At 41.0% G+C, this 27,378-nt stretch overlaps 1 protein-coding gene across 4 annotated transcripts in view; it reads left to right on the forward strand.

The window, feature by feature from the left end:
- ATP9B (ATPase phospholipid transporting 9B (putative)) overlaps nucleotides 1–25,821 on the forward strand; it is a 121,728-nt gene extending 95,907 nt beyond the window's left edge. For 2 of the 4 annotated variants that reach the window (XM_061994719.1, XM_061994722.1), the window contains 16 exons: nucleotides 2,054–2,302; nucleotides 9,983–10,144; nucleotides 11,602–11,694; nucleotides 12,845–12,928; nucleotides 13,454–13,624; nucleotides 14,731–14,829; nucleotides 17,271–17,360; nucleotides 17,811–17,955; nucleotides 18,288–18,352; nucleotides 18,799–18,954; nucleotides 19,109–19,173; nucleotides 20,033–20,141; nucleotides 21,343–21,400; nucleotides 22,047–22,250; nucleotides 23,272–23,304; nucleotides 24,055–25,821. In XM_061994719.1, coding sequence (XP_061850703.1) covers nucleotides 2,054–2,302; nucleotides 9,983–10,144; nucleotides 11,602–11,694; nucleotides 12,845–12,928; nucleotides 13,454–13,624; nucleotides 14,731–14,829; nucleotides 17,271–17,360; nucleotides 17,811–17,955; nucleotides 18,288–18,352; nucleotides 18,799–18,954; nucleotides 19,109–19,173; nucleotides 20,033–20,141; nucleotides 21,343–21,400; nucleotides 22,047–22,250; nucleotides 23,272–23,304; nucleotides 24,055–24,191 — 1,920 coding nt within the window. In that variant the 3' untranslated portion in view covers nucleotides 24,192–25,821. Of the gene's footprint in view, nucleotides 1–2,053; nucleotides 2,303–9,982; nucleotides 10,145–11,601; nucleotides 11,695–12,844; nucleotides 12,929–13,453; nucleotides 13,625–14,730; nucleotides 14,830–17,270; nucleotides 17,361–17,810; nucleotides 17,956–18,287; nucleotides 18,353–18,798; nucleotides 18,955–19,108; nucleotides 19,174–20,032; nucleotides 20,142–21,342; nucleotides 21,401–22,046; nucleotides 22,251–23,271; nucleotides 23,305–24,054 lie in introns of those variants that run through there. The other 2 variants (XM_061994720.1, XM_061994721.1) reach the window with 2 other exon arrangements.
- The last annotated feature ends 1,557 nt before the right edge of the window (nucleotides 25,822–27,378 follow it).

The following is a 27,378-nucleotide window of genomic DNA, read 5'->3' on the forward strand; positions in this document are numbered from 1 at the left end:
TAGACACTGAAATTTTTAACAGATGTAAAAAATGTGAGGGAAGCTTTTTTTTTGGTCTCATTTGTGGGAGAAGATTTTCCCAAGTCTAGACTTGCTGTTAGTAGCTGATGAAAAGAACTTTCTTGGAATTTCGTTTTTATTCAGCTGTATACAAGATGACTTGATGTTTAAGTAATGCTTTAATTATGCGTGTGTTGGTAGCAACTCTTTAAAACAGAAAAATGGTGGGGTCTTAGTAACAAAACAAGCAGCTATGAAACAATTGTTTCTGTCTGAAAAAGTATGGTGAGGTTTTTATTTAATCTATGGTAATAGAAGCTGCCAGTTAGCTAGGCAGTGGTTCTTGTGTGACATTGATTTTATCCCTTGTTTGTGTTCAGTTTTATTATTACAGTGGACCTACTAGACTATTGTCATCTTAATGTAACACACAAATCTATTATAACCTGATTATATTTCCCCACTGGAAGCATTTTGTGATAGAGGGCATAATCTTTAATGGAATTTGTGTGAAATTAAATTATACAAGCATCAATAAACATAACATAATTCAGAAGGAGTAAATCAGCTTAATTTATTTGCGGCTGTAATGGCATCAGCGTTAGCAGAATGCAAATGCAGAGGTTTAAAGCAGTAGCTGAAAAGCAGCACCAGATGAGCAGAAAGTTAAACCCTTTATTAGACAACACTGTAATTTGATGGGCAGAATGTTCACGGTTCAGCAGATTGCAGTCAGGAGGAAAAAAGCGTGGTTTCTGAAGAGGCTTTCGGAGTTACCCTGGAGTGAACAGAAGAGCCTTTGGTAGTACTGCTGATATAGTTATTGTGCTGACTTTAACAAAACAAAAACAGGAAAACCCCAACCGCAGACATAAATAATAAAACCCAAACAAAAACAATGGAGCCCAAACAAAAACAATGGAGCCCAAACAAAAACAATGGAGCCCAAACAAAAACAATGAAGCCCAAACAAAAACAATGAAGCCCAAACAAAAACAATGGAGCCCAAACAAAAACAATGGAGCCCAAACAAAAACAATGAAGCCCAAACAAAACCAAAAAACAACAAACCCACTTACTTTCAACAAACTTTCTCTGAAGATATCAACTCAGGCATATGCTTAACCGTTTCTCAAGGATTACTTATTACAGTGCGAGTTGGGTGGTTACGCAGCAGAAGTGGGATCTTCAAATACGTGTCAAACTAGTATTTTACGTGATTGTTTTATTAGATTACTGCCTTCTTGTAAGAACAAACAAATTTCAGCCTGCAGCAAAAGCACACAAGCTGCATTAGTTCACAAATAACATAGAAAGTACGCAGGTTGTAAATTAAATGCAAAACGTGTACATCATAAACAAAAACGGCTGCATTTGGATTTTAATGATTCCTAATATTTCTACTTAACAATGACACTTTTGTTCTTTTGTTCTGTACCAATATGGTGGTCTTTGACATACTGAGATTTAGATGAAGATCTAAGAGAAAAAGTATTTTTCAGTTTAGTGGCACTGGAGTTTCTGACCTCTGAATATACAGAGGTGACAAAGAACAACAACAAAACGCCAGCCTTTGCAATTCTGTTCTGGTGTTTCTGAACACATCCAGTTGGTTGCTGGCATAAAAACTTTTAAAAAACCAATTAATAGAATAGAAAGGAGATTAGAAGCCTATTGTGATGCACCACTGGAAAAGGTAAACTGAGAAGGGAGGAAGCAGGGTTTTCTACAGCAGCCAGTCAACCTGTTCTCTCCTTTTTGCCTGTTTTCATTTCACATTTTTCAGTTGTCTGCAGGCTCTGTTACTGAGATCTAACCACAAATGCAAGGTGGATGCACAGTGTTATTCATCAGTTCTACAGAAAAGTAGATGAGGAGTTCTGAGTCATAAGCTGAACGAGTTAGCAGTGAGTTGTATAAAATTAATGGTAGCTATCCTTACTGTTCATCAGCCTTTGTAAAGGGAGCAGTCGGATGTGTATGTGTGTGTGTATTTCTGTTGTGTTTGCATTACTGAACTCTGTTTAACTCTTGGTTGTGTGGGGCCATCAAGGTGCACTCTCAGAACAGCGTTGGCAGCACGAGCTCCACGCCGTCGCGGAAGCCGCAGTCGTGCGCGCCCAAGGTGCGCAGGAGCGTCAGCAGCCGCATCCAGGAGGCCGTCAAGGCCATCGCGCTCTGCCACAACGTCACCCCCGTCTACGAGTCCCGGGCCGGCGCCTCTGCAGAAACAGAGTATGCAGAGGTGGACCAGGACTTCAGCGATGAGAACCGGACTTACCAGGCTTCCAGCCCTGATGAGGTTAGTATGCGAGGCTGGGAAACTTAGTGTCTGGTGAAGAACGGGGTAAACTGAGTTAAAAAGAGCACAGCTGTGGAAGGAGAGAGTTTGGGTTTCTTCAAAATTAGCAGTAATCTGATTTTATTTCCTCTAAAGCTGTAGGAAAGTTCTGGGGTTTCTTTGTTACGTAAAAGCGTTTTCAGATACCTGACTAAAAGGTCTGTGAAGTCAGTGCTTTGCGATCAATACTCTGTTGAGTATTGCAATTAAAAGTATTAGTTGTATTCTTAATCCATGTAGCAATCATAGTATGTGCATGTAGAAGGGAATAGGAAACTGATTTGAGTGAGGGACACCCAGGTACATTAACTAGAGACACTACTAGTCAGCAGAATGTAGAGATTCTTAACGGGGGGAAAAAAAGAAACTAAACCTTGTAACTTTGAAACTACTCTTGTAGAAGAGCTTTTGAGCTTCAAACCCCAGGCAGCTTCATAATCTTCAGGGTTCAGTCAAAACTGTATCAAGTGTAGCAGGAATTTAAACCCCCATTTCAATAAACTCGTGCATTTGACTTCCATTGAAATCCAAATTTCAAACAAATCCCAGTGCTTTCAGTGGATTTGAGTTACTGTTCGGAATAATCCTGGCTTGGGGCCTAAATCAATTGCCTAAAATTCTATCTCAGAAGATACCAGAAGAGAGGCAAAGCTCAGATTTCTGGTTACTGCAAAATAAACATAAAAATAATGATAGCCTGTTCACTTTGTAAAAACACGTATGTGCTTGATACAGTAAAACAGGGAAATAGAGTATTTTGAGGCTGGTTTGCCTCTGAAAGGGAGCAGGTTGAGGAGCACCTTTGTTCTGAAGCAATTCCAGCAGTGTCTGAAGCGTGGATGTACTGAGTGGTGTAGCCACGGTAGCGTGGTCGTAGTCAAAAGGTACGAAGAAGGGAGTGTGTCTCCGAAAGCCTGTCTGTTTTTCTAGCTATCGAATTAACCTAGTGCAAGGTAATATTTCTTGTGCAAACATCATCTTGCCACAACATAGCCCCATTACTCTTGGCACACATTTGGTTTAAAAATATATCTAATATATCCCCATATGTGATACTAACAAAACTTCAGCAATTCAGACTGCAAGCTGGAACTGCCTAAAGTAACAAGTCTGCAGTATTTTCAGCAATGCAAGGAATAAAATGAAGCCTGTCTTGGTGCGGTACCAAGCGAGCAGACATTGCTTGCATTTCAGATGCTATAAACACAGTTCATAGTGTCAAAGGATTGTAGACAATAAAGAACTGGCGTGTTCTCAGTGATTGAAAGTGGCAGTCGGGGCATTTGTAGAAAGAAACTCTAGGCAGGGCTTGAGACGCTGTTCTTTGGCTGAAATCAGGAATCCATAGTGCTCTGCGTGTTACACAGTGTGGGCTGATCAAAGGAGAACCCGGGAGCACGTTTGTTGATGCCAGAGATCCACTGTAAATACAGTTGGTGAGTGTATCTTTGCAATGTTTGACTTGTATTATGCCCGTGGGTACACATTTCCATATGCACATAGGTTCATATTCGCTAAACAGATCAGTGTAATGAGCCTGTTGAGGTATTGCTAAATGTCCTGACAGACTGCATGAACAAGTACCAACCTATGAAGATGTGATGACAGCTGTGGATTAAGGAAGCATTCTGCTTTAACAGCCAAAGGTATTACGAAGCTGAGTGAAGAGATGTGCAATTGAGAGAGGCTGTGTGAGGTTTTTTTTCTTGCTACTTGCTCTTCTGTCCCTGTGGGCTTTTATATGTTCATTCACTTGTTTAGAGCCGACAAATATTACCATAAAGAGCAATTCTTCTCCCATATTGGCTAAAGGAAACAGCTGTAAGACTTGAGAATTATGCAAGTGGTGCCCTGGGAAGGCAGTAGGGAATTTGACCTTGGAAAGAGGAAAGTTGATAAAGTGCTAATACAGCAGATCTGGGACTCTAGGTGGAAACAGAAGTGGAAGAGGAAATGGGCAACAAAAGCTGTTAGTTACTGCTTCAAGGAAGAGGAAACACAGATAATGTTTAAATAATTTTTTTAATTGTCTCGACTCATACAGTTAAACTATATGACAGTGCAATTAAAAACTTATAGAGTTTAGGACAGACAGCATTAAATTTCCTTTCTGTTTCTCAAAGATAATGCTTGAAACTCTAGCAAAATTATCATATTGAACAAATATGCTTTAATACCATGAGAGTGATGCGAAATGAAGTCTTATAAAGAGATGAAGCTACAGAAAACATTTAAACAGCACAAAAATTGCAGCATGACAGCAAAAAGCCTGAGAGTTGAAAGACTAGCAGGTCTTTATCATAATTTTTTAAAGAGTTCTATTGATGCAATGTTTGCAAATCACTGGAGCCTAAGGAAAATAATGTAAATGGTTCATTATTTAGCTTATTGAACTTTCCTGCAGTTAGGTTGACGGATGATGCCAATGTTTCCCAATCACCAAAGTACCATTTTAAAAGCATTTTTTATTGAATAAAGTGCTTTGAATATTGCACCCTGGAGCTTTATTTAGGGAAATGGTTCAATTGATGTTTTCTGTTTAACCTCAGCACTGACCTATCACAACATATTTGGTTAATAAGCAACATTATAATTTAATAGACTTAACCAGTTTTATGCATTGTACTTTCTCAACGTTACAACTCTGTTCTCTTGGATTTTGTTTACGGGTCTGGTTTGACTGCAGTCTTTTAGAAGATGATGTTATTTGCATAGTTGTCTGTTGTATTATACACTATTGCATGATGTCACCATAGCATATAAAGAGCAGGGAACAATGTGTAAGTATAAACTATTCTTCCATGTAGGAAAGGGTGAGGAGCAGTTTAGTAATACATTGGCATGGTATATACTTAATGAATTGATTCAAGGAGTGGGTTTGAAATTCTTCCCATCTGTGTGTGTATGTGTGCATCCATACACAGATAAAATACAGGCATAACAAAGTATGCACATGTAGAAGTAGGTACATTCATCATAAAAGATGTATTTATCTATTGTTCCAGCAACTCGAGATAAGTAACTGATTTTGTATTCATAATGTGAACCCTACTTATGCCAGGCTCTTTGTTTCTTATGATAAGTGATCAATATTTCATTTTCTCTGAAAGAGTGGAAAGTTTCATTTGTCTGTCACTTGTCCTCTACAGCTGTAGCATAGCAAACAATGAACAGTCACTGAGAGCTCACTGGAAAAAATGCAAACGGCTCCTACTTGGCCGTCATAGGTGTGGGCTCAGCTCATCTGCAGAGCCAGCTACCTTAATGTAATGAACAGTCATAAAAGGGGATAAGCTAAGTAGGCAACGCCACGGAGTGCAAAGGTCACAGACCCAAGCAACTCAGGGGCATGCTATGAACAGCAGCCTCTGAAGACCTTTGCTCCCCTTGGTCAGAAAAGATTGATCAGTCACGATTTTTAATGACCGCTTACTCTCATAAACCAGCTCTTTATTGGTTATGCTTTGTCCCGCGCTGCTATATTCTCAAGCATTTCTAATTCCAGGATTTTGAGTATTTAAATGCTACCTTAAAGTGTGGTCAGTTATTTAATTCCAGTGTTTCTGTCCAGAGACAACAGAGCTGCTAAAATTAATTACCAGGATACAAAGCCAATCATTTAAAAACAGACAGGGAAATGATATGCCCTTAGTGAAGCAGCTTTTGTGTTTACAAAAGTGAAGCTGTAATGTATGAGACATGTTGTATTGTTTAATTCATTTTATTGTGTGTGCTTATTGAAGCAAGACTAATTGTGTTGTTTTGTCAATGTATTGTGAAAAGCAAATCACTCAGTAGCATAAAACCATCACTTTCGTGACCTTCGAGACCCACAAAGAATAACTACTCCATAGCTTGTCTTGAATATCGATTGGCGGGTGTCTCACGTGACCAAGCTGTATTTTTAAGTTAATAATTTTATTTTAATTATTAAGTTTCCCAATGAATAGTCATGGACTGCAAATGCTAGTTGCTAAATCATTGTTCATAAATACAAACAAACCAGTGCTGATTGGAAACATGCTCGAGTTCCTGTTGAACAATCCCAACAGAAACTGTTGGAAACACTCGAGCAGTGAGAAGAAGAAACCTCAATGCTTCCTCCCTCTTTCCAAACCAATAGCCTTAACTACAAAATACCATACATAGAACCTTTGTATAGCTTGCACAGCAACCTGATTTTGAAAGCAGATCCTGTGGTCTGAAGGGAAGATGGTCTTAAATACTCTGAAATAAACAAAGGTTGGTTACATGAGAGTTGTTCTAAACAGCAAAACTAGTTTATGGAATTTACGTTCCTTGTCTGTCTTTCTCACTCTACAAACTGCTCTCTCACATATGCCCAAACCTTTCAGGCCTTTATTTATATGGGTCATTGTTTGGTTGAAGTGGTCAGGTTCATAGCACGGCTTCAGAAGAGCTGTCAGCACCGCTGTGGAGGAACTCCCAAAGGGCTGGATGGGGTGCAGAACTGCCAACGCCAGCCCTGAGGCCGTGGATCTTTTTCTTAAACTGATGTTAGCTCAAAAGCGAATATTGCATGTTGAAAGTGTCAATTAGTTGGTCATAAACTGTGTGGAGCAACACTTTGAAAGCATTGAGCAGTGAGATGTGATGAGGTGTACAGCCCCACAGTGTCCAGGCAAGGTGAAAGGAGCGTGTCCCATGATGCAGGCCAGAGACAGTCAAGAGTATAGCTTGTTAAACAGATCTGTGTTGAATTCAAGCCAAGAAGTCATTAAGTCAGGATGTGGCCCAGCATTAGCTGGTCATTGCGAGGCAGGCTCATGGCAGCATGGCAGGCCCAAAGCCCGAGGTCGTGGGTGCAGGTCAGGGCCTGCAGCATCACTGGCCGGTGCCTCACGTAGCACTGAGCACGAGGGCCAAGTGGGAGGACAAGGCAGACCCCTTGGAGGCTTCACCATCAGCGCAGCAAGCTGGGCTGGAGCACAGCTGGTTATGCCCCTAGGAAGGAGGGCGTGCTCAGGGCCCGGCAGCTTCGCTCTGAAGTAGGGAGATGAATGTTTTGTTATAGAAATATGTTGTTATTCTGTCTTGGTTGAGAAAAGGTAACGTTGAGTTGAGTCAATCTGAAGTTTCCCTTCTTGAGATGCACACGTTCCTTAGGCACCTGAGCCAGACATCTGATCCTGCTGGGAGAAGCGGCTGCCACCTCCAGAGCTGGTGCTGCTGGAGGCTGCCTTGTCAGTCCCACAGTTACTGTTGAGTTGGGAGGGTTTCCTTACGAAGCTTCTCACTTTGACTCTGAATGGCAGTCTGTGCTGTGGTGACGAACTGAGGAAGCTCTGGGGATTGGGTGGCCTCTAGTGGAGAGTCACTGCTGGCAGAGACAACCAGAATTCAGCAATGGGCATGAGGTAAGCAGAAACCTCTGACAGATTTGGGGTAAGAAACATGATACCAGAGATTTCTCCTTAGTTTTTGTCAGATCTGATGTATTTCTGTTTGGTAATGCAAAGATTTGGTACCTGCATTCCTAATTTGGAAGCTGCTACTCTGACCTCGCGGTGTGAGAGAGGTGGATAGCTGTCTTTTACCCTTTAGATGACTGCTGAGGAGGAAGACAACTAGCAAGTGAGAAACCACAGAAGCTCTCTTTGACTCCACCTCTTCAGTTAGTGGGTTCAGGAGCACACCTGTACCTTGAGTGGGACCACCCTGTATCTACCAATGTCCTGTCTCCCAGGCAGCTGTCTTCCATAGAAAGGAAAGTTGATGATAAGCCAGACAAGGTCCACAGAATACTCAAGTTCCTAACCTGGATTCAGGAAACTTGACACATTTCATCTGTGTCTGTTAGGAAGCTAATGGCTATCAAAAAATAAATATTAGAATGGATTTACTTTTTAAGGTCAAAGGGTAGCATCACCCACAAAGGCTTTGTGCTTGCCTTTTAGGCGTCTGACTCTTGAGCCTTAGTGAATGTTTCTGCTGTGGTATTTGCACTGAACAATTTAACAGGAAAAAAATCATGTATGCAGTTGTGTGTAGGCTAGGTATAAGAATCTGGAATGACTGTGCTGCAAAATGCTAATTCAAGTGGCAGGTGAAGCCAAGCATAAACAAAATAATAAACAGATGCGAGTCACCAAATATAGATGTCCTAGCTGCAAAGGGACACAGAGATGATGGGGTATTAGCAGAAGGATGCAATTTACAGGTCAGAATGTAATAGTAACCTTTCACTGTGAAAATTGAAAATTAACCTTGGGAGTATTGGATCATTTACAACTTATATGGCACTTCTATTGAAAGAGAAAAATCTCTAAAAAGACTTCCTGCGATTTCTAGGGATTTTTAAATGGTGCTTTTCAAAGTGTGATCTTTTCACTTCAGTGACTGCATCTCACAGTGTTTTCTTCTGGTGATGCCTACCCAGATGGCACTACCAGGCTTTCTTAGGAGTTCAACAAATCATTTCCCCAATTTTAGATTTTCACAGAAGCTACAGTGATTTACTTGCTCTGAGTGAAATTCTTAGTCACCGTGTCTGTTGAACTTCTCTAAGGATTTTACTACTTGGGTGTCTTCTGTCTTGACTGCTTGATTGTTACTTCTTTTCATCTCACCTGAGATTCACAGCATAGCAGGCTCCATTAAAAAAAAAAATCATGTGAATTTCATTGTTATCTCCCCTTCAGTTCAAAATCTGGTTTCCAGTAACAATTAGCATTCAGGAAAATAAAATTGAGAACTGGGGAGGAGAATCATTTTATCAGAAACTTCCCATTCAGATACGGAATGTGGCTTGTGTGTAAGCTAACAGTAAAGCAGTTTTCCTGAAGTATTGATTTTTTGAAGGACTAAAGCACGCAGCAGTGGCGATGGGAGAATATCTAGTGCATTATTTAAAGCATATTGTGGATGTCAGGTACTGTAAAGCAGCAAAATGTTTTTGGAAAAGCCAGTCTCTAGCACATGTCTTTAAGATACTGTGCAGTGGGTAGCTAATAGCGATTATTGTAGAATGCAGCATTTCAGGGGTGTAAAAAGGACTTTCTCAGGCCCGTTTGTGGGATGCAGCATTGTGAGCTTGATTTCCATCTTATTTGATATGGTAAGAACTCTGTTGTTGAAACAAACCAATACAACGATGCAAGCGAGCAAGGTGAGCTAAAAAGATCTTCTGCATCTCAACTTCCTACATCCTACATGCCTCAGCTGGCATGGAATTGTAGCTATAATAAAATGTTTTATGTGGAAACACTCACAGAATCTTTTCCTTTCGTAGTGGTGTCGTTGATACACAAATAGTATTCTGGTTTTGCCTGACTTCTGCTGACTGTCCTTTAAGTATCTCATTGAATAAATGTCTGCTTTTTTTAATTGGAACTGTTATTTCTGAACAAGATGTTCTAAGTACCCCATTGGCATGAATAAGTTCAAATCAGTTTTTATATTCTTCGTGAGGATTTTTGTTAAGCTTTCTGAGGGAAAAACTCATTTGATGCATCAAGATTTTGTACTCAGTCCACTGCTATTCACTTGGTTTCCTGCTAGATTCTTGGAAGAGTTTAGTCTTTCACCCTAGCAACAGTTGTTGCAGTTTAGCCTAATTTATATAACAGCATAATAGACCTCTCACACTTAAACACATCTCCTTTTTTTTCTTTCTTTTAGGTAGCTCTGGTGCAGTGGACAGAGAGTGTGGGTCTCACTCTGGTTAGCAGGGACTTGACCTCCATGCAGCTGAAGAGCCCCGGGGGCCACATTCTGACCTACTACATCCTGCAGATCTTCCCCTTCACCTCCGAGAGCAAGCGCATGGGCATCATCGTCAGGGTAATTTGGGGGATCTTCTGGGGCTGATTTTTATTTCCCAAAAGACATTTTTACCGAGTGTTTATTTTTATGAAGTTTGATAGAAACTTGATCCTCCAGAGAATGCATTTCACAAGATTTTCAAACGGAAAGTGTGCCTTTGACACAGGTGCCCTTTAGATACTAGGCAGGCAAAGTCAGGCTAACCTGATTCTGCTGAGAGCTTTGGGAAGGACAGGCTCTTCTCTTACGTGGGAATGTGTTAATCTCACTGCTTCACACTTAACCTCTGATGCTGCAAGTTGCCTTTAAGCTTTTGGTTTTAATTTTCCATTTGCTTCTTTTATACAAAATACCTTTCCTCCTCAAGAGAAAAATTACTGGCTGAAATTTCCTACAATAGCAGTTAGCATCTTTCTACACTGCCAGTGCTGCTGCTTTTCCAGAGCCAGTGCTGACGTCTGCATTGAAAACAGCACAACTCACAGGGTCTAAGATTTAGGAGGTACGTGCTTAGCCATCTCCTCCATTACCAGTTGGGAGCAGACTCACAATCATTAAAACCTGGGATGAAGGCATATCACCACGCCAAAAGAAAGGTTTAAACTCTGTGTATTAAGCCATCCACACTACATACTTCTACCTTCTCCCTACCTGAATCAGACACTGTAGTAGAACAGCTTCAGACAAGTTGGTAGTTGGTTATATCAGTGTCAAGTGCCAGTGAAATAGGTGTCAAACTCATGGCTTTTTTTTTTTTGCCCATGATGACAAGCCAGGCCTGCCATCAGCCTTAGGCAAGGATACTGCAGGCAGAGTGTGTGCAGGCTCAGGTCTGGAGAGACCTCGGCAAGTCTGTGTTTTGTTAGATGACGCTAGCACTGAGAGCCTGCTTAACAGTGACATATTCAGAGATACTCTTGCAGATCGGAGTAATCCATTCCTTCTGTGGCAGACCATACCTCAGAAACTCCTGATCTGGGTTATATTTGTCTGCATGTGAAGTCTCTGAACATGCAATGAATGTTTCATCACTAAAGCACCCATAATAAGCACTTGCACTAAGGGGGTTTTTATATACTTTTAATTCCTTGGGTATTTCAAAGATACAGAGCAAACTTTTGGTCGTGGTTTAGATAGCATATTCCACCAAAGGAACAAAGTAGTAGTTAGAGAGGGGGATAACAGTGATGTTTTAAAATCTAGATGGGCAGTTTAGGGATGCTGAGAATCTGTTATTCACATTGACTTCAGTTAGAAGTCAGTCCTCTGTGAGAAAGTAGGGAATATGCATCTCGATGGAATCAGAGATGTTGTTGGAAGTAGTAGCATCAAATAATAAAACTTACCCACTTCTTGGCAAGGTACTTCATCTTTTGTAAGTGGTGATCAGTTGACTACTTAGATTATTGGTAGTTGTTTTGCCTGTGTAAACAGGGTTTTTTTTAATCCCCTCTATTTCTTTTGTAACATTTTAGGATGAATCGTCAGGAGAAATTACGTTTTACATGAAGGGTGCAGATGTTGCCATGTCCACTATTGTGCAGTACAACGATTGGTTAGAAGAAGAGGTAAGAAGCAAATTCAGGAGAATCACACGTGAAAATTCCAAATCAAAATGTCAGTGTCACTGGAATAGGTTCAAAGGACAACCTGAGACAACGCAGCAGTGGGGTCTGAAGTTCAGCTACGTATATCCTGATCGAGTTGTAAAGGATTGGAATTATTTGCAGTTTTTGAAGAACCCACAGGACAAGCAGAGCTGATAGTCACAGCAAAACACATTCCTTCCTAAAACCAGGAAACTTGGTTTTCATTGACTGACCTTTCACATAAAACCTAATTCGTTCTCAGAAATATTCTGCTCTAAACCTATTTATCCTGAAATGCCCTTATTTTACCAAATTCTGCAGTGAGGTATGATTGTGACTTGTGAAGTTTAACGAGGGCTGCAGCCAAATGGAAAGAGGGTTTTTGCCGTATTTATTAAACTTAATATAAACTATCTAGTGACTGAATTTCAAAACTAATTACTATTTTTCACTGTGTGGCTCTAGTAGGTACCAGCAATCGTCATATTTTGACCCTACACACAGAGAATATGTTAATACAATGATTACACCATGTATGTTCATAATGGTATTGGCAATATGAATCAATACCTGCTGCAGGGCAGTTTGATTTATTTGGGGACATGAATAAATTAAATTCCCTCAAGACCTAGCAAAATGTCATAAAAATTACTTTTGGCGATAATGATGCACAATTAATTGTAAAATACTTGTTTAATTTATTTAGCTTTATGAGGTCAAATCAATAAGTGTTTTGCACTCGACAGCCTTGTTTTTCATTAGGACGTGCTATTCCATGGCTGTTTTGAATGTGTAGATGTATTTGTGATAAGAGTTACATTCAGTGGAGGGGGAAAAATTGTATGTCTATTACATGCCTCGAGTGTAAGTTGAGTTTATTTCAAAGCTGCAACCCAAAAGAGCTTGTCTATAAACTAGGAGAAGAAATCAGATTGGCTTAACAATCAGATTGTACAACTTCATGTGGGAGCCTGAAGGATAATTGGTTTTTATTCTGTTTGTGGCTTCTCCAAAGAGTCTAAAGAAACCTCAGAAGTTAAGGTACAGATGTCCTCCCTTAGCATCTAGAGTAAAAGGTGTACCTAGTGTTGAATGTTTGCCTGACTGTTCTGTGGTTCGGTCCGTTCAGTGTGGGAACATGGCACGAGAAGGGCTGCGCACACTGGTCGTTGCCAAAAAGTCGCTGACGGAAGAACAGTATCAAGATTTTGAGGTATGAAGGGACAGAGGGATGCTGTGCTTCACCCTGTTCAGTTACTTCAAGGGGAACATTCCTGATGTGGAAAAAAAAGAGATGATTCAGATTTAAAACATCGATGGGTGAGGTGTGGCACACAATCTGTTAGAGGTGCTTGTCATTCGTTAGTGATTGTTCTGCAGTTCTGCTTTGTTAAGTCACTGGACAGTGTTTTCCCAGGAGCTAGCCTAATTTTAATTAAATCTGTAGCTTCAGCACAGCCTAAAACATCTACTCATTCTCAAAGATCAGATCAGTTCCTGCTTAGACACTGTGATGACTAATTCTTAGCAGTTCTTCAGAAGGCATTCTCTTGAGGTCATTTGTCAGGAAGAAAGCATGTAAAACACTGAGACTAAAGCAAAATACTCTTTTTTAATCTTTTTCTTCATTGAAGATATTAAAAAAAACCATTTAGACAAATGAATCTATATTACAATTGATTGGTAGACCCAAATGTATGCTTTATGAGTCCTAGTAAGTGTGTTTGTGTTTGTGCAGAGTCGATATAACCAAGCAAAGTTAAGCATACACGACAGAAACCTGAAGGTTGCCGCTGTTGTAGAGAGTTTGGAGCGAGAAATGGAATTGCTGTGTCTCACTGGAGTGGAAGACCAGCTGCAAGCAGATGTTAGACCAACTCTAGAGATGCTGAGAAATGCTGGAATAAAGGTACAAAATGCATACTGCTGACATCACAGGCTGTCATTTATTAGCATGCATTATATCTGTCAGTATTCGGGTTCATTCAAAGCAAGAAATGTGCCAAGTCCTAAGCACATTCTTGGCACAAGGTGGCAGAAGCAAACAAGACACTGTGTGTGAAGTTCACTTGTCAACCAGATTTTCTTAGGCTTACTCCTGTAGGAGAACTGTCAAGGGATAAATGTATATGACTCCCCATCATATATCCCCTGAGTGTCTGCAGTAAACTGTCCGGGCCAACACTGCAGGAGTTTGCCACAAGGTTTGAATGGTAACAGTGTTTTCAGGCTCGACACTCAGGAGATGTCTCAGCAAAGATCAAAAGGTGACTTGTTAGATTGAGAATTCAGAACTGCCTTTGGGGTGTCAAGATGCCTTCACCCTAGTGCTGCTTGGGCAGTGGGCACAATCTCTTTGGAGCCCTGAGACTGTTCCTCTTCCTCCAGGATACACTGTCTTACTGCCTTCTGATAGGTCCTCACCAAGGTCACAGGCTGTTGGGTCACATCATTTTTCTGACAGGGACACCTTCCACCAGCCCAGCTTACTCCCAGCCCCATCCAACCTGCCCTTGGATGCTTCCAGGGGTGGGGCAGCCACAGCCTCTCAGGGCAGCCTGTGCCAGGGCCTCAGCACCCTCACAAAGAGCTGCCTCAGGTCTTGTGTCAGTGTCTCCTCTGTCAATTTGGAGCCCTTGTAAAAAGTCCCTCTTGCAATTGTCTGTATCTTCACTCTTTTGATCAAGGTTTTAACCAGAGCAAGGCTTTTTTGCTTTCCCTGCTATTCAGCTGTGACAGTGGATTTCCCCAGAGTTTCACCTTGTCTTCACATAACCTGAGACATTGTCCTTTGGGAGAGGGGAGGGGGACTGGAGCTGCCTGAAGTAAAGACAGTTCTTTCCTGCTTTCTGTGTTACTGCAGGAAAAACTGTGTGTCAATTTTAGGTAAAAATGAACATAACGGTATATTTTCTATGGCAATCTAATCCCAAGATGTAGCAGAGAGGAACGTCATTGAGACTGAGAGAACAGACACAGATGTCTGGTGGAGTAAGCTCTGACATTATTTTGCAGATATGGATGTTAACAGGAGACAAGCTGGAGACAGCAACTTGCATTGCCAAAAGTTCCCACTTAGTGTCCAGGTCTCAAGATATTCACATTTTCAGACCTGTAAGTACAGTTCTGACTTTTTTGCTGGTTCATCAAGGGATGGCTAATAACAATGTTGTTTTATTTGATTAGTAATTAGCTGCTTGTTGTACTGTCATAATAATGGTCAGGAGAGTAGTGCTTAGGTTGTTACTCAAGGATGTAGAATTACAGAGCGGTGCTTCTGTTTGGGGGTGCTTGTTTCTAGATGTATTGATTCACTACAGAAACATTGGCGTGACTCAGGCCTGACGTGTGTTTTACATTCTTCACTTAACACCATGGGCATAGTAAGGTGCCTCTGAATAATGATGGAGAGGGGTCTGTGCGAGGTGCTGAGCCAGAAGGAAGAGGGCCCAGGAATTTAGGCCATCCAACTGAGGTTCTCGCTTGTTCAAGCGATTTGATGGAACTCTGTTAGACGCAAGCAGAACTGATGTTGAATTAAACTGTGCTGACAATGTCCTCTGTATAGATGCAGCTCAACTCAGTATGACAGAAACTCAATTTTTTGTATACCATGGCAGATATTTGTGTCTTGTTATGAGGCTGTTGAAGGTAATTGTTAGAAAGGTAACCCAAGTATGTTTTTCTATACACTTTGGTTATATTTGCATAGCATCACCTCAACCGAAGCCAAACAACAATGGATTTTCCAGGCGTTGATGGATGCTATGTGATCAGACATAATATGTCTCTGTTTGTTCTAAATGAACCACTTGCACCTACAGAAATAATTATATGAATATAATTTACATGTAAATGTAGCTTCTTCTGAAGCATCAGAATGGCAAATTGGGCCCTGCAGACTACTATTTGCAATTAAATTATTAATGCTTCTGATAAAACTTCAGATCAATTTTTGTTGACCTTTCCGTGTTGTAACACCACAAATTAAGTCTTCCTGAACAAAATCTATTTAGTTGAGTCAGATTTTTATTTTCATTACCTCGACTGGTAATAAGGGATCAGCATAAAGCTGTGTGCTTAGAAGACACAAAGTTTTAAATCAGTTAGAAAGTAGCTTTATACAGAATTATTTCTGTGGCTGTATTCATTGCAAAGAAATAACTACTGGATTAATGTAAGGATATGCCAAGCACACTCATACTTTTACTTATTAATTAGTAAAGAAAAAAATTACTGATTTCTTTGGCTTCCCAAAAAAAGCACATTTTGCTTTTAACACTTTCTATTTATTCTTAGAAGCCTCAGCTGCTTCATTCTGAAATGAAATTAACTGATATAGTGTTGCAGAGCTATTTGCAAATTAAAAACAAACAAACAAACAACTCTTAAGTGAAAGGTAGAACAGAGAGAGCAATCACTGCTCATCAGCATGCCCCACGTGCTGACATCTCATCTCTGTGATGCAGAAGGGTGATGGGGGGCCATTGCGGTCCAGAGTTCCTCACAGTCAAGGAGCTTTCTCTTTACATGTTTAATTGTGGGGAAAGGAGGAAAAGAAATCTGAATTGGGGCATGTGTATGGGTTTTTCTGCTTGCAGGTGCTTGTTATTGTGTAGTAGGGCCCATCTGGAGAGAGAAAGGTCTTTGGGCTGTGTCCGATTTGGGCAGCGGTGGGCCAAACACTAAACTTCATGTTTGGTGTCATTAAAACTCCTATTTTTGAAAAGGTACTGACTCAAAGTGCTGACAGAGCCAAAATTAGAAGTGTAATCAGAGCTTGTGATTCGTTCTGTGCTTGGATGATAGCTCTAAAATCCATTGATCTTTTATCAGGGGGGAAAAAAACCCCAAAATTTGTTTACCATTGAAATTTTTCGTGCTCTGTGTTCTAGCTCAAAACCTTCCAAGATCCATTCAGGAACATTTGACTGATTTTTGCATTTCAGCAGAGGCTTTCTGAAACAATAGTTATGTAAACACAAAAAATCCATGATGTAGTTCTCTTGTGCTCTGCCACTTGATCCTGCTTGCATACTCTTGCAAGATCCAAAGGGATTAGTCCTAGTGAGCCTTTGTATGTGCCTTTTGAAATCTGTGTCTGCTTACTCAAACTGAAGGAACTGTTATCATGGCTCTCTTGCATTATTCTAAGAACATATTTTACTGGTTAATGAATACCAGTTTCAAAGTTTGCTTAGGTTTTTTGTCAATTATTTTTTGGCCTAGCCCTGCCAAGATGAGAGACTCAGGACAGCTTGAATTTCAGATGCTTTAACATCATTAACTCGGTAACTTTTTTAGCTGTGATCTGCTTTGATGAGGAATCATTTAAGCTGGCTACATAGATTTTTCTCGTTTGAGGATTACTTTTTCTCTCCATAAGATTTGGGGGCTTGTAGTCCCATCCCACGGGTGTTGGGCTTGCACTGGGATGAAACACTGAAGAACCCAGGCCTCCCAGTTATGAGTTCTCAAAATCTGATTTATTGAGGCAGGTTTATTTGTGGGGGGGAATATAACAAAATCTCTGAAGTGAATGTTTTTTATTGAAGGTTACCACTCGAGGGGAGGCTCACTTAGAACTAAATGCCTTTAGAAGGAAGCATGACTGTGCCTTGGTGATATCTGGGGACTCCCTTGAGGTAAGGACGTGTTTTCTGTCAAATTACATTTATCTGTATGCTTATGTTTAAATAGTGAAGTATGATCATCTTCGTACTCTTACACTTTTTTCCCAATATTTGCCCAAACTTTTAAGTTGTCCTCAGAGACGCTTTTGTTTTTCACTGAGTGATAATTACAGGATACATATCCTAGATGGGCAAATGTTACTGGTTCTTGGGTCTCCTCTGTGGTAACAGAGTGGAATTTGTCTGGCATGCTTTGGTATTGTCTCTTAGCCCCAAAGCATGTTGGCTCTCTAAATGAAAGAGAATGTCAGTTTGAAATAATAAAACCACATTAAGGAGAATGGGGCAGTTTTCCCCCCAGATGGATGTTGTGCAGGCAAAACTTCATCAAAGAATGACTTGCAGTGTGTGTTTGCGTGTAGTAGCATTTAATCGGTACTAAATGTGTCTCTCTCCCCATAGGTTTGTCTCAAGTATTACGAGCATGAGTTTGTAGAGCTGGCCTGTCAGTGCCCCGCTGTCGTGTGCTGCCGCTGCTCCCCCACCCAAAAAGCCCACATTGTGAAGCTGTTACAGCACCACACCGGGAAACGCACGTGTGCAATAGGTAACTGTGGCACCCACCGTCTTCCTTTGCGGGAGCTAAGAGCTGTGCTAGACTTAGGCAGTAGATGGCACCACTGAGAAATAGCCGGAACAAAGCCAAGGAGACTTCTCAACAGCTGGGTGGTATGTAGCTGAAGCAGGAGATGCCATTCCGTGAGGAAGGTGTGGTTGTCTTCTTTATTCCACAGGGAAAAGCCTTGATTGCTGAAATAATCAATCATAATCCATAGATTAATTGTAAGGATTTAAAAGTATATAAGAGGTTTCTAAAATGCTATAAGGGCAGCAGGGTAAAACCTCTGAAGAGCTGAATATTGCAGTGACATTTTCCAGGTGATGGAGGAAATGATGTCAGCATGATCCAAGCTGCAGACTGTGGAATTGGAATTGAAGGCAAGGTAATGCCAACAGTTTCGTTGTCAAATCTGTGCACGTAGCAGTATACTGTAGAGACTGGAAACTTTAAACAGTAATGAATTGGTAATTTCTAATTGAAGTATTCAGTAAGATGATAAAAATGCTTAGTCTTTGAACTAATACTTTCTGTGCATCTGTGTTCTCTGCTTTGTCTTTTTAAATGCTAAAAGTGAAAAAAGTGGAAATCACTCATTATTTCCGTGTAGCATTTACCTGAAAGAAGCAAGATGGGTGATTGAACTTACTCTTAACAGCCACTGCATCTTAGAATGTGCACAACAAATAGTGCTTTGTGTCTTGTGGCAGGGTTGATTTCTGAAGCAGGAGCAAACTTAACTTTTAAAATGTATTCTCACTTAGAGTTTTGAAATTTGAAGCACGTCTTTGACACTGGGTTTCATTTTGGAATGTTTCTCTTTTGTTCTAGGAGGGAAAACAGGCTTCCCTAGCAGCTGACTTCTCTATCACACAGTTTAAACACATAGGTAGGCTGCTGATGGTACACGGCCGAAATAGTTACAAAAGATCAGCAGCACTGGGTCAATTTGTCATGCACAGAGGCCTTATTATTTCAACTATGCAGGTACCTAAAACTTTGTTTTCTGAGTAGTTAGAACCTCTATGTATTGTCTTTGAAATGTCACAGAACCCTAGTCAGTGTTGTTTACAGTTTTCTCTATCACAATGTTTAATGTACAGGGTTTCATTAAATATATGTCATTATCTGCCTTTTCTAGGCTGTATTTTCATCAGTCTTCTATTTTGCATCTGTTCCCTTGTACCAAGGATTCCTAATGGTAGGGTAAGTCAAAACCAACAGTTAACAATATGTGGTGATAAATGTAGCAGGCTGGCTTGGTAGCTCAGGCACGTGGCTGATGTCTGCTGTGTTTTCACACATTTGTCATTGGTATGCTACCAACACCTGGAAGGACCCTGCAAAGAAAAGCCAAACTAGGTTGAATGTGCACTGTGTGAGAGGGGAAGCCTCATTACCAGCAATGTGAGATATGCACACATTGGTGTTTGTGCCTGCTCTCTGCCCCTGGTGTCTGAGGAGCTCCTTGTTACGCTCCTTGTAAACAATAACAGGTTATAGTAACAAATGAAGCACCAGATTCTGCAGAGGCAAGCACTAGGTCTCTACAAATTGTAAACAGTTGTGCTGAATTGTATGCAGGTAGCTACTACAGTACACATCTGGCCTATGTGTGCTGAAGTACATAACCACTTGTAGGGCTGTTCAGGCTTCCGTTCATCCACCCACCTACACCATGATGGCTGGAATACAGTGCCTGGGTTTTCTTCCATTTTCATGCCATAGCCTGTGAATGAATTGAAATGTCAGGCCTTCAAGCTGCTTGACCCAAGTGCAAGTGCACAGGGAGTATGGAGAAAGACAACAAGCTTGGGTGATGGGTGTATATCTGGGAAAGAAATGTATCTACTGTTTCTGAACCACAGCTCTGTACCTTCTCAGGACTGTCAGCAGGAGCACAGGAGCAGATTGCATGTGTACAGCTGTCCTGGTGAGCTGCCTCAGTACTGGGGAGAGCCGCCAGTTTAATTCTACTTGCATAAAAAGAGTAATGGAACTCAGCAGATCAGCTTAAAATCTTACCATGCCAAAGTGTCCGTTTCTGTGTTTTCCTTTCACTTAGGTATGCAACCATATATACCATGTTTCCAGTCTTCTCTCTAGTATTGGATCAGGATGTGAAGCCAGAAATGGCGTTGCTATATCCAGAACTTTATAAGGATCTCACAAAGGTACGGAGCAAACACTGAATTCTCCCCTCTGCAAACTGGGGATTCTTGCAATCGTCCCCTTAAAATATTCCCTGCAAGACAGGTGCACAGCTAATGTAATGCAGACTTTGTGTGGTGTCAAAATAATCCAAAGTACAAGTTGCTTTCAGTCTGGCCCTCCAATTTCCTTTTTAACTGGTAGACTACCCTAAAGAATTACTTTCTTCCCCTAACTCCTAGAAATGACTACTAACCTCTCCAAGAGCTGACTTTCTTTACATAACAGGTATTGACAACTGATACATCTTAACTGAATCATCTGTAGGTAGGGCTCTCTGTGTGTTGGCACCTACCTGCAAACAATGAAAGTAAAACAAATCTCAAAGGTTCTATTTTGAAAAGTACCTCTACTCCATCTTAAACTATCAGCCAGAAAAGTTATGGTCCAGGACAGAAGCGGATAGTTTTTTAGAGACAGTAGACTCTTTGAAGATGTGCCTAAAAGTTCAGAGGCAAGACTGTAGTTAGAGAGTCCAAACTTTTCAGAGCCTTTGTCCTTTTACTTGCACTAAATTAGCTGTTAGCTATGTTAGTCTTGGAGACCAAGTGTTCTTCTTGGTTCTCTTTCTACACTTCAGAATCTTTAAAGTTTCTTGATGAGACTTCAGCCTATGATTAATCTCAAAAAGCATGGCCTTACCCCTGCTAAAGGCATCTGTAAGCTTGCCTGTGGAACCTTGTTGTTGGAACACAGAAGCATCTTATTTCCAAAGACAGACGTTAAACAGGCTCGGGAACTGCCCCGGGTGGGTAGATGACTGCAGGCTAAGTTTTTTGGTTAGGCCTAAATGACAGTTGTTGGAGGTGCCAAAGAGGCTTTCCCAGCTTAAGTTGCACCTCTGTGACTATTGAATAAGTAGAACACAAATAATTCTCTTTAGAAGAAAAAAAAAAGCATGTGTAGAAGCTGAGGAGTACAAGTGTGCAATGAAGAACCACCAAATCAAGTAGCAGCTTTTCAGCCTGTGTCACTTTAGAGACTGCTTATTCTGCTTGTGAAATGTCTGCCTAGTGATCAGCCATTTCAAATAAATGAAAGACTGCTTATTGTACTTGTTAAATTGTTTGTTTGGTGATTTCACTATTAAAAATCTGTTAAATTAATAGATGGGGTTTGTTTTTTTGAGTTGTGTTGAACTGTCCTCTCACTTGTTTCCCTTAGGGAAGATCTTTGTCATTTAAGACCTTCCTCATCTGGGTTTTAATCAGTATTTACCAAGGTAGGAGAGAGTCTTAATTTTACTGAACTGAGAATTTTTTTGCCTGCTATTACCAATATTGTTCTTCAGCTGCAGGTTGAATTCCCAGAGCTTAACGTTTCATCAGCAGTTACATATATTGCTTTGTTTGTCTGGTGAATCGATAGCCCTGCAGTGTGCCAGGCCTGCTCCAGAGCACACCGTGGGCTCGTGCTGCTGGTGGTGCACGTCGCCTAAAAAAGGACGTGGCTTCAATTAAATGCTAATCCAGGGAAATGGCAGTGAGCGCTTATCGCGTTGTGTGTGTTTGCACAGGAGTTCCCTGGCATGGAACGGCAGAAGCGCCGCTGAAGAATTCTGAGTTATGTAATCAGTTAGAAGTAATTACACTGCCAGCAATATCTCATTTATTCGTAGCACTTGACAAAATGAGGTTAATTAACAGTTCATCAGATAAACCCAGCTAAAAGGTGTTTAATTTTCTAATAGTTTTCTTTCTTGGGAGCTTTGTTTGGGGTGGTTTGTGTGGCATGCACCAAGTACAGTAAATACCACTTCTGTTCTGTTAGAGAGATCAGCGTTGGTACCTCGTTAGAGCAGATCTTGTGGGCAGGTTTTCATAACAAGCAGCCAAAACGGTGTGTTTGCCTTTCTGTGCCTTTCCCAGGTGGTATTCTGATGTATGGAGCCCTGCTGCTTTTTGAATCTGAGTTTGTACATGTCGTTGCCATTTCCTTCACTGCCCTCATCCTGACTGAGCTCTTGATGGTGGCACTGACCATACGAACGTGGCACTGGTTAATGGTGGTGGCTGAATTCCTCAGTCTTGGCTGCTATGTGGCCTCTCTTGCATTTCTAAATGAATACTTTGGTAAGTAATAGAAGTGGTGTTTTATCACAGGACTATGCTTTATGTTTTCAGTACTTATTTCTTATGCTTAATTTAAAAAGGGTGACGTTATGCTGTGTGAAGTACACTGCTCTCCATAAGAAATGTGACCTGGTTGTAATTAGGCTCCATTAATGGTGGGTTAAAATATTTTCTTTAGCCTTTTCTCCTAGAGCTTGACAATCTTTCATCTCATTAGTATGATTTATCTACACAATAAGCTATATTCAGACCATGCTTAGTTTTCCCACCCTTGATCTGATCTTGACAGTTGCAAACTGTGTACCTTAAATTGGCTTTGAGGTTTGCACTACTGACATGGAGACAGTTTTTAAAAAGTCAGTCTTTCACTGAGTTGGTGAATTGTGTGCCAGACCAAGTGGCCTCATTAAATCTAACCCACTAGCTTAAAAAAGCCAGGTATTGCGACAGGGGGAAGGCAGAAGGCTATTAAGATAAATAGTTTACATAAGAATCACCGCTTCATCACTGTGTTAGGCTTATGTTAAGCTTGCTTTGCTTTAAATTACAGGATGCCATACTGTGTCTTTAGGTTCTGATTGTTCTTCGTTCACAAGGTGAAAACACGTTTTAACTGCAGGTCTGGACAGCTGAGGATCTCAGCATCAAAACAATAGTTTTCTCTTTTGATATCAAATTAGCCTCTGGTAAAACCAGCTCTGAGTGTGGTTTTACAAATGTAACTCTTACAGAAACGTATAGAACGGTTTTGGTTGTACCTCAAAAACAGTGGCATCCAGCTCCTTCTGTCTCTGTTTTGTAGGAGGTGATGAGTAAGGATTTGCCCTTCTTCAGCTGTCACTTCTCATAGCAGAATGAAATGTTACGCGGGAGTTTGTAAGAGTCTCACAGTTCTGCTTTCAGCACTAGGGTTGTGCATTTACTTTACTAAGCTGTCTGTCATTCCCTTTTTGTGTAGCTAACCTGCTTGCATTTGCTCGTATTTTCCCTTTCATTTTCCTTCTCCCTTTTTGTGACACAGGTATAGGCAGAGTGTCTTTTGGAGCTTTCTTAGGTAGGTAAAGTTTAACTTTTCTCAAAGTTGTTTAAGTCTTAAAAAATTCATTAGACTAGTACATTATTTAACATATACCCTTGTAAATAATGGAGAAAAGCAAAACCCCCACAATTCTTCAAGTTACCTGGGGTCTTTCCCTGATAATTAAGTGTGACCTGACCTTTGCACGTATGGTCAGAACATTTCGGCTGCAAGTGTACAGTGTCACTTGTCTTGATCATATTTGCTGCAAAAAGTAACATTTCCTTGTGGCTTGTGGCACTGTCACTCTGTTGGCTCTAATTTAATCTTGTAAGGTTTTAAGTATCATCCAGCCTGGTTGTTGTGACTGTTTCAGAGAAAAGTAATGCCATTATGGGATCAAGCGTCCTGAATGATAGCGGAATTTCTGGTAGGGATCTGGTCACGTGGTGGGTAAAAATCGTTCTAACCGGTGGAAATATAACCTGGCTTAACTTTTTGTTATGGGAAAGTCTTGCTTTACAACTGAGACTGTTTCCCCTAAAATTATGTCTTGCCGTGAAACAGTGTAAGGACCGTAAAGGAACTCAAGTTCCTGTCTGAAGAAAACAGTTAAGGTGAACTTTCTCTTTCTGTTGTTTTGTGGCTTTTGCCTTTTTGTTTTTAGTTTTGCAGGGTCTTGAACAATAGTGTAAGCAAACAACTGAGAGGGTTTCCTTGACTTTGCACTGTGGAAGTTCCAGTTTCCACGTTGCTGTGACTTATTTTCCCTTTTTGTTTTTGCAGATGTTGCCTTTATCACAACTGTGACCTTCCTGTGGAAAGTGTCAGCAATCACTGTTGTAAGCTGTCTTCCACTTTACATTCTCAAGTACTTGAAGCGCAAGTTCTCTCCTCCAAGTTACTCCAAGCTTACCTCGTAAAAGTCCTTATATCCCTCTGGTTTTTCACTCACACCAGTCTGCAAATTGCACTGTGCGGCTTTAGTGTCTATGGATTGATGTGGGACTGAAGTTAAAAGAACCAACCAGTAATGAAAAGTGATAGAGCGAATAGAGCACAAAAAGAGGAGGAAGCATCTGACAGGTACAATAACACAGGAGCACTCTAACAAGACTATCTGAGACAAACTGAGTTTTCTTCATGTTCATCTTTTTTGGTTTTTTACTTTCAGTTGCTATGTTATAAAATAAAACTGAAATACCTTTGATTTGACAATGCCTCTGAATGGTTTCATTGCTGCTGTAAAGGATTTTTTCCTACTCTACTCATCTTCTGCAAGCTGAAAGTTTCGTTATTTATTACATAACCTCCCATCTTTACTTATTCCATGACTCCCTAATTCAGGTCCTTTCCTTTAATGTTTATATATGGAAAAGTTAATTTGTCCATACTGACTATAACACACCTAATACCTGTAAATGCCTGTGTCTGTACTAGCAGCTAACTGTTATTCCTCATCAGACGTTGAGTAATATGCACTGTTTGAATTATGTACAGATGTCTGCATAGCACAGTGTTCTTTTAGGAGCTGTTGTCCTACTCTGTACTCTCCATTTCTGGCACCAGTGAATTACAGACGTGTGATGCTGCCAGCAGTTCTTTAAATGCACATTACAGCCAGGTTGCACAAAAGCTGTTTAAAGGATAAGCGATGAATTCTGTACGTAATTCCACTCACCGCGCCTGTTGATCTGTACAGGTATCAAAGACATGGCTGCTCAGTAAATATGTTTTCAGATTCCTGTTCATTATGTATTTGTAAAGCTGCAAATAGTGTCAGAGTACATCTCTATATATGAGAAGTCCAGTAAACCTTGTATTAGCTAATATGTTTAAATTGCCTTGTAATCTGTTTACTTAGGTTACTCAGGTAAAAGAAAATAAGCGGGCCACATGAACATCACTATGGTAGGAAAATCTGTCATCTTCCAAGTTGTAAATGTAATGGTTTATAACTTCGTTCAGGTGCAGACTCATTTAAAGAATGACCACAGGATTTTTGCTGGTTGTAGACTGTCAGGGTTGAGTGTCTTGGCTGAGGTGTTGATGCTTTACGGTGGGTGAAGATTTCTTCCAGGAACTCAGATGCTCTGATACAGTCTGAAGGGTCCAAATCTTGTCTACTGTACTGGGAAGCAGGACGTATGATTGCAGCTTTCCATGGAGGTATAACTTTGCTTTCTCAAGAAGTACACGTAACGAATTTGGCACAGTCTGTTAATGAGTGGAAAGGAGCAGCAGAACTATCCACGCTTAGTTTATTAAATAGTAACATTTCTGGTTTTTAAAAACACTTAATATGGGTGTCATCTTTGTTATTTCCCACAGAATTCCTTGTTCAGTCTCCTATAACTTTGCCCTTATGTCGTTGCTTTATTGGACGATTTAATGTTTAAGCGATAAACACAGCTGCATCCTGGGAGAGCAGAGGAAACTGCTGCAGAGCTGTTTGGACTCCACTCCATTAATTTTTGGGTTGAAAGTTTTTCTTACTAGCTATTTATCTGCTTTTTTTAAAAGAAATTATTTTCATTCCTCATTATAAAAGCAATAAAGCCTGATTTTTACCAAATGCTCTTAATGGTATATGTATTGAATGACCTCCTGAAGCAGCGTTCGTTTTCAGGACCCAGCACCTCAGAGCCGTTCGCTCCGTCCCTTGCAAAGGCAGTTCTGTAGAAGCCCACAAGGTGTCAGTGTCCCTGCACAGGACGCGGTCCCTGCAGCCCTCCCTCGTCTGCTGTGCTTTCGGCAAGGTACTCTCTCGGTTCATAGCTTTAGTTCAGTCCTGCCGTATTTTTTGCTGCTGATTTCCTTTAGTTTTCTGGTTTTCCCCAATAAGTGGTAATTGCTTTTAGTTAATTAACAAAGTCGTCAGCGTGCAGTTGTTGGATGTTCTCTTCAGGCCTTTTTATTTCATTCAGTGCCCGCTCACAACCATATGCCTAAGCCTCAGCGCATAACAGAAGCCCAGAGTGGGTCTCATCTGTCCTCACACTTCACGTGTTTGGGATTAGGCAGCAAATGAGGAACAGGCAGAAGTTGAACTGTCAGTAGGAGAGTGACAGTGCCACCGCAGTGCCCCATGGCCACGTGCACAGGTGTACAGTCTGCTCTGGGGGTGTGTGACAGTCGCACTGGTCAGTGTGGCAGCACATCCAGGGCTCCTCCAGGCAGACACGAGCCTCCCCAAAGCGGGCTCAATTCGCAGGGGCACTCGTGTTGTCAGTGTCCAGCACGGCCTTGCCTCAGCCTGCCCTGTGTCTGTCCAATCCAATGCCACAGATGAGGCCCTGGCTCTGCAGGTTGCACCCAGAAGGACCTCGGTTCTTTTGTGGTGTTAAATAAATGTTTACTTTTGTGAGTGCTATGGAAGGTACGTATTTCTGAGATGATGGCAGTCTTGTCTCTCTGAAAACGTGTTTGGAACAGCTCCAGAATTGGGGTAGGATGGAGGAGCAACGTGTGAACAGGAAATAATGTCTTCACCAAGGTAACGTGCATGACAATACTGGCCTGTTTGCACCATGGTTGATAAGCAGATCTCCTATGTGGTATGGTGGAGGAACCAGAGGGAGGGTAATCATTATGTTGGTTTATTCTGATGCTGTTCTACAGTTATGTGTCCCTGTAACTGCTGGAAAACATTTTAGTACCCAAAGTATTAGTTTGCAAATGGGAGCCGAAATGAAATCCTTGCATACTTGACAAATCTGCAGCACTCTTCCATGAATGAGAGGCTTTAAAACAGTGGGTTTGTGTTCAAACTGAGCCTGCTGACACATACCATCAGGATTCAGCTCTGTACCATCTCCTATTTCCATGTATGTTGCCAGTGCAGCTAAGAGAGACGTTTCGGAGGGGAGACACCAGATAATGAGCCCTCCAGCATCTCAAGGAAAACGTGGAAAACAAAGGCCTCTTTCTAGTCTTTCTTGTTACCTGCCAGTCCTGTTTGAGTCCCAGACATCTCCCTGCTCTTCTGCTTTGCATCCTTCCTGTTCTGGTTTGATACTTTTCCAAGGCATGAAAAATATGGGAGCTGTGTCTCTGCTTCAGAAAAAAATGGGAGCTGCTTGTGAGTCTGGAATACAGCAGAGTTAACCA

The sequence above is a fragment of the Colius striatus genome, chromosome 4 (assembly GCF_028858725.1).
Source record: "Colius striatus isolate bColStr4 chromosome 4, bColStr4.1.hap1, whole genome shotgun sequence".
Lineage (NCBI taxonomy): Eukaryota > Metazoa > Chordata > Aves > Coliiformes > Coliidae > Colius > Colius striatus.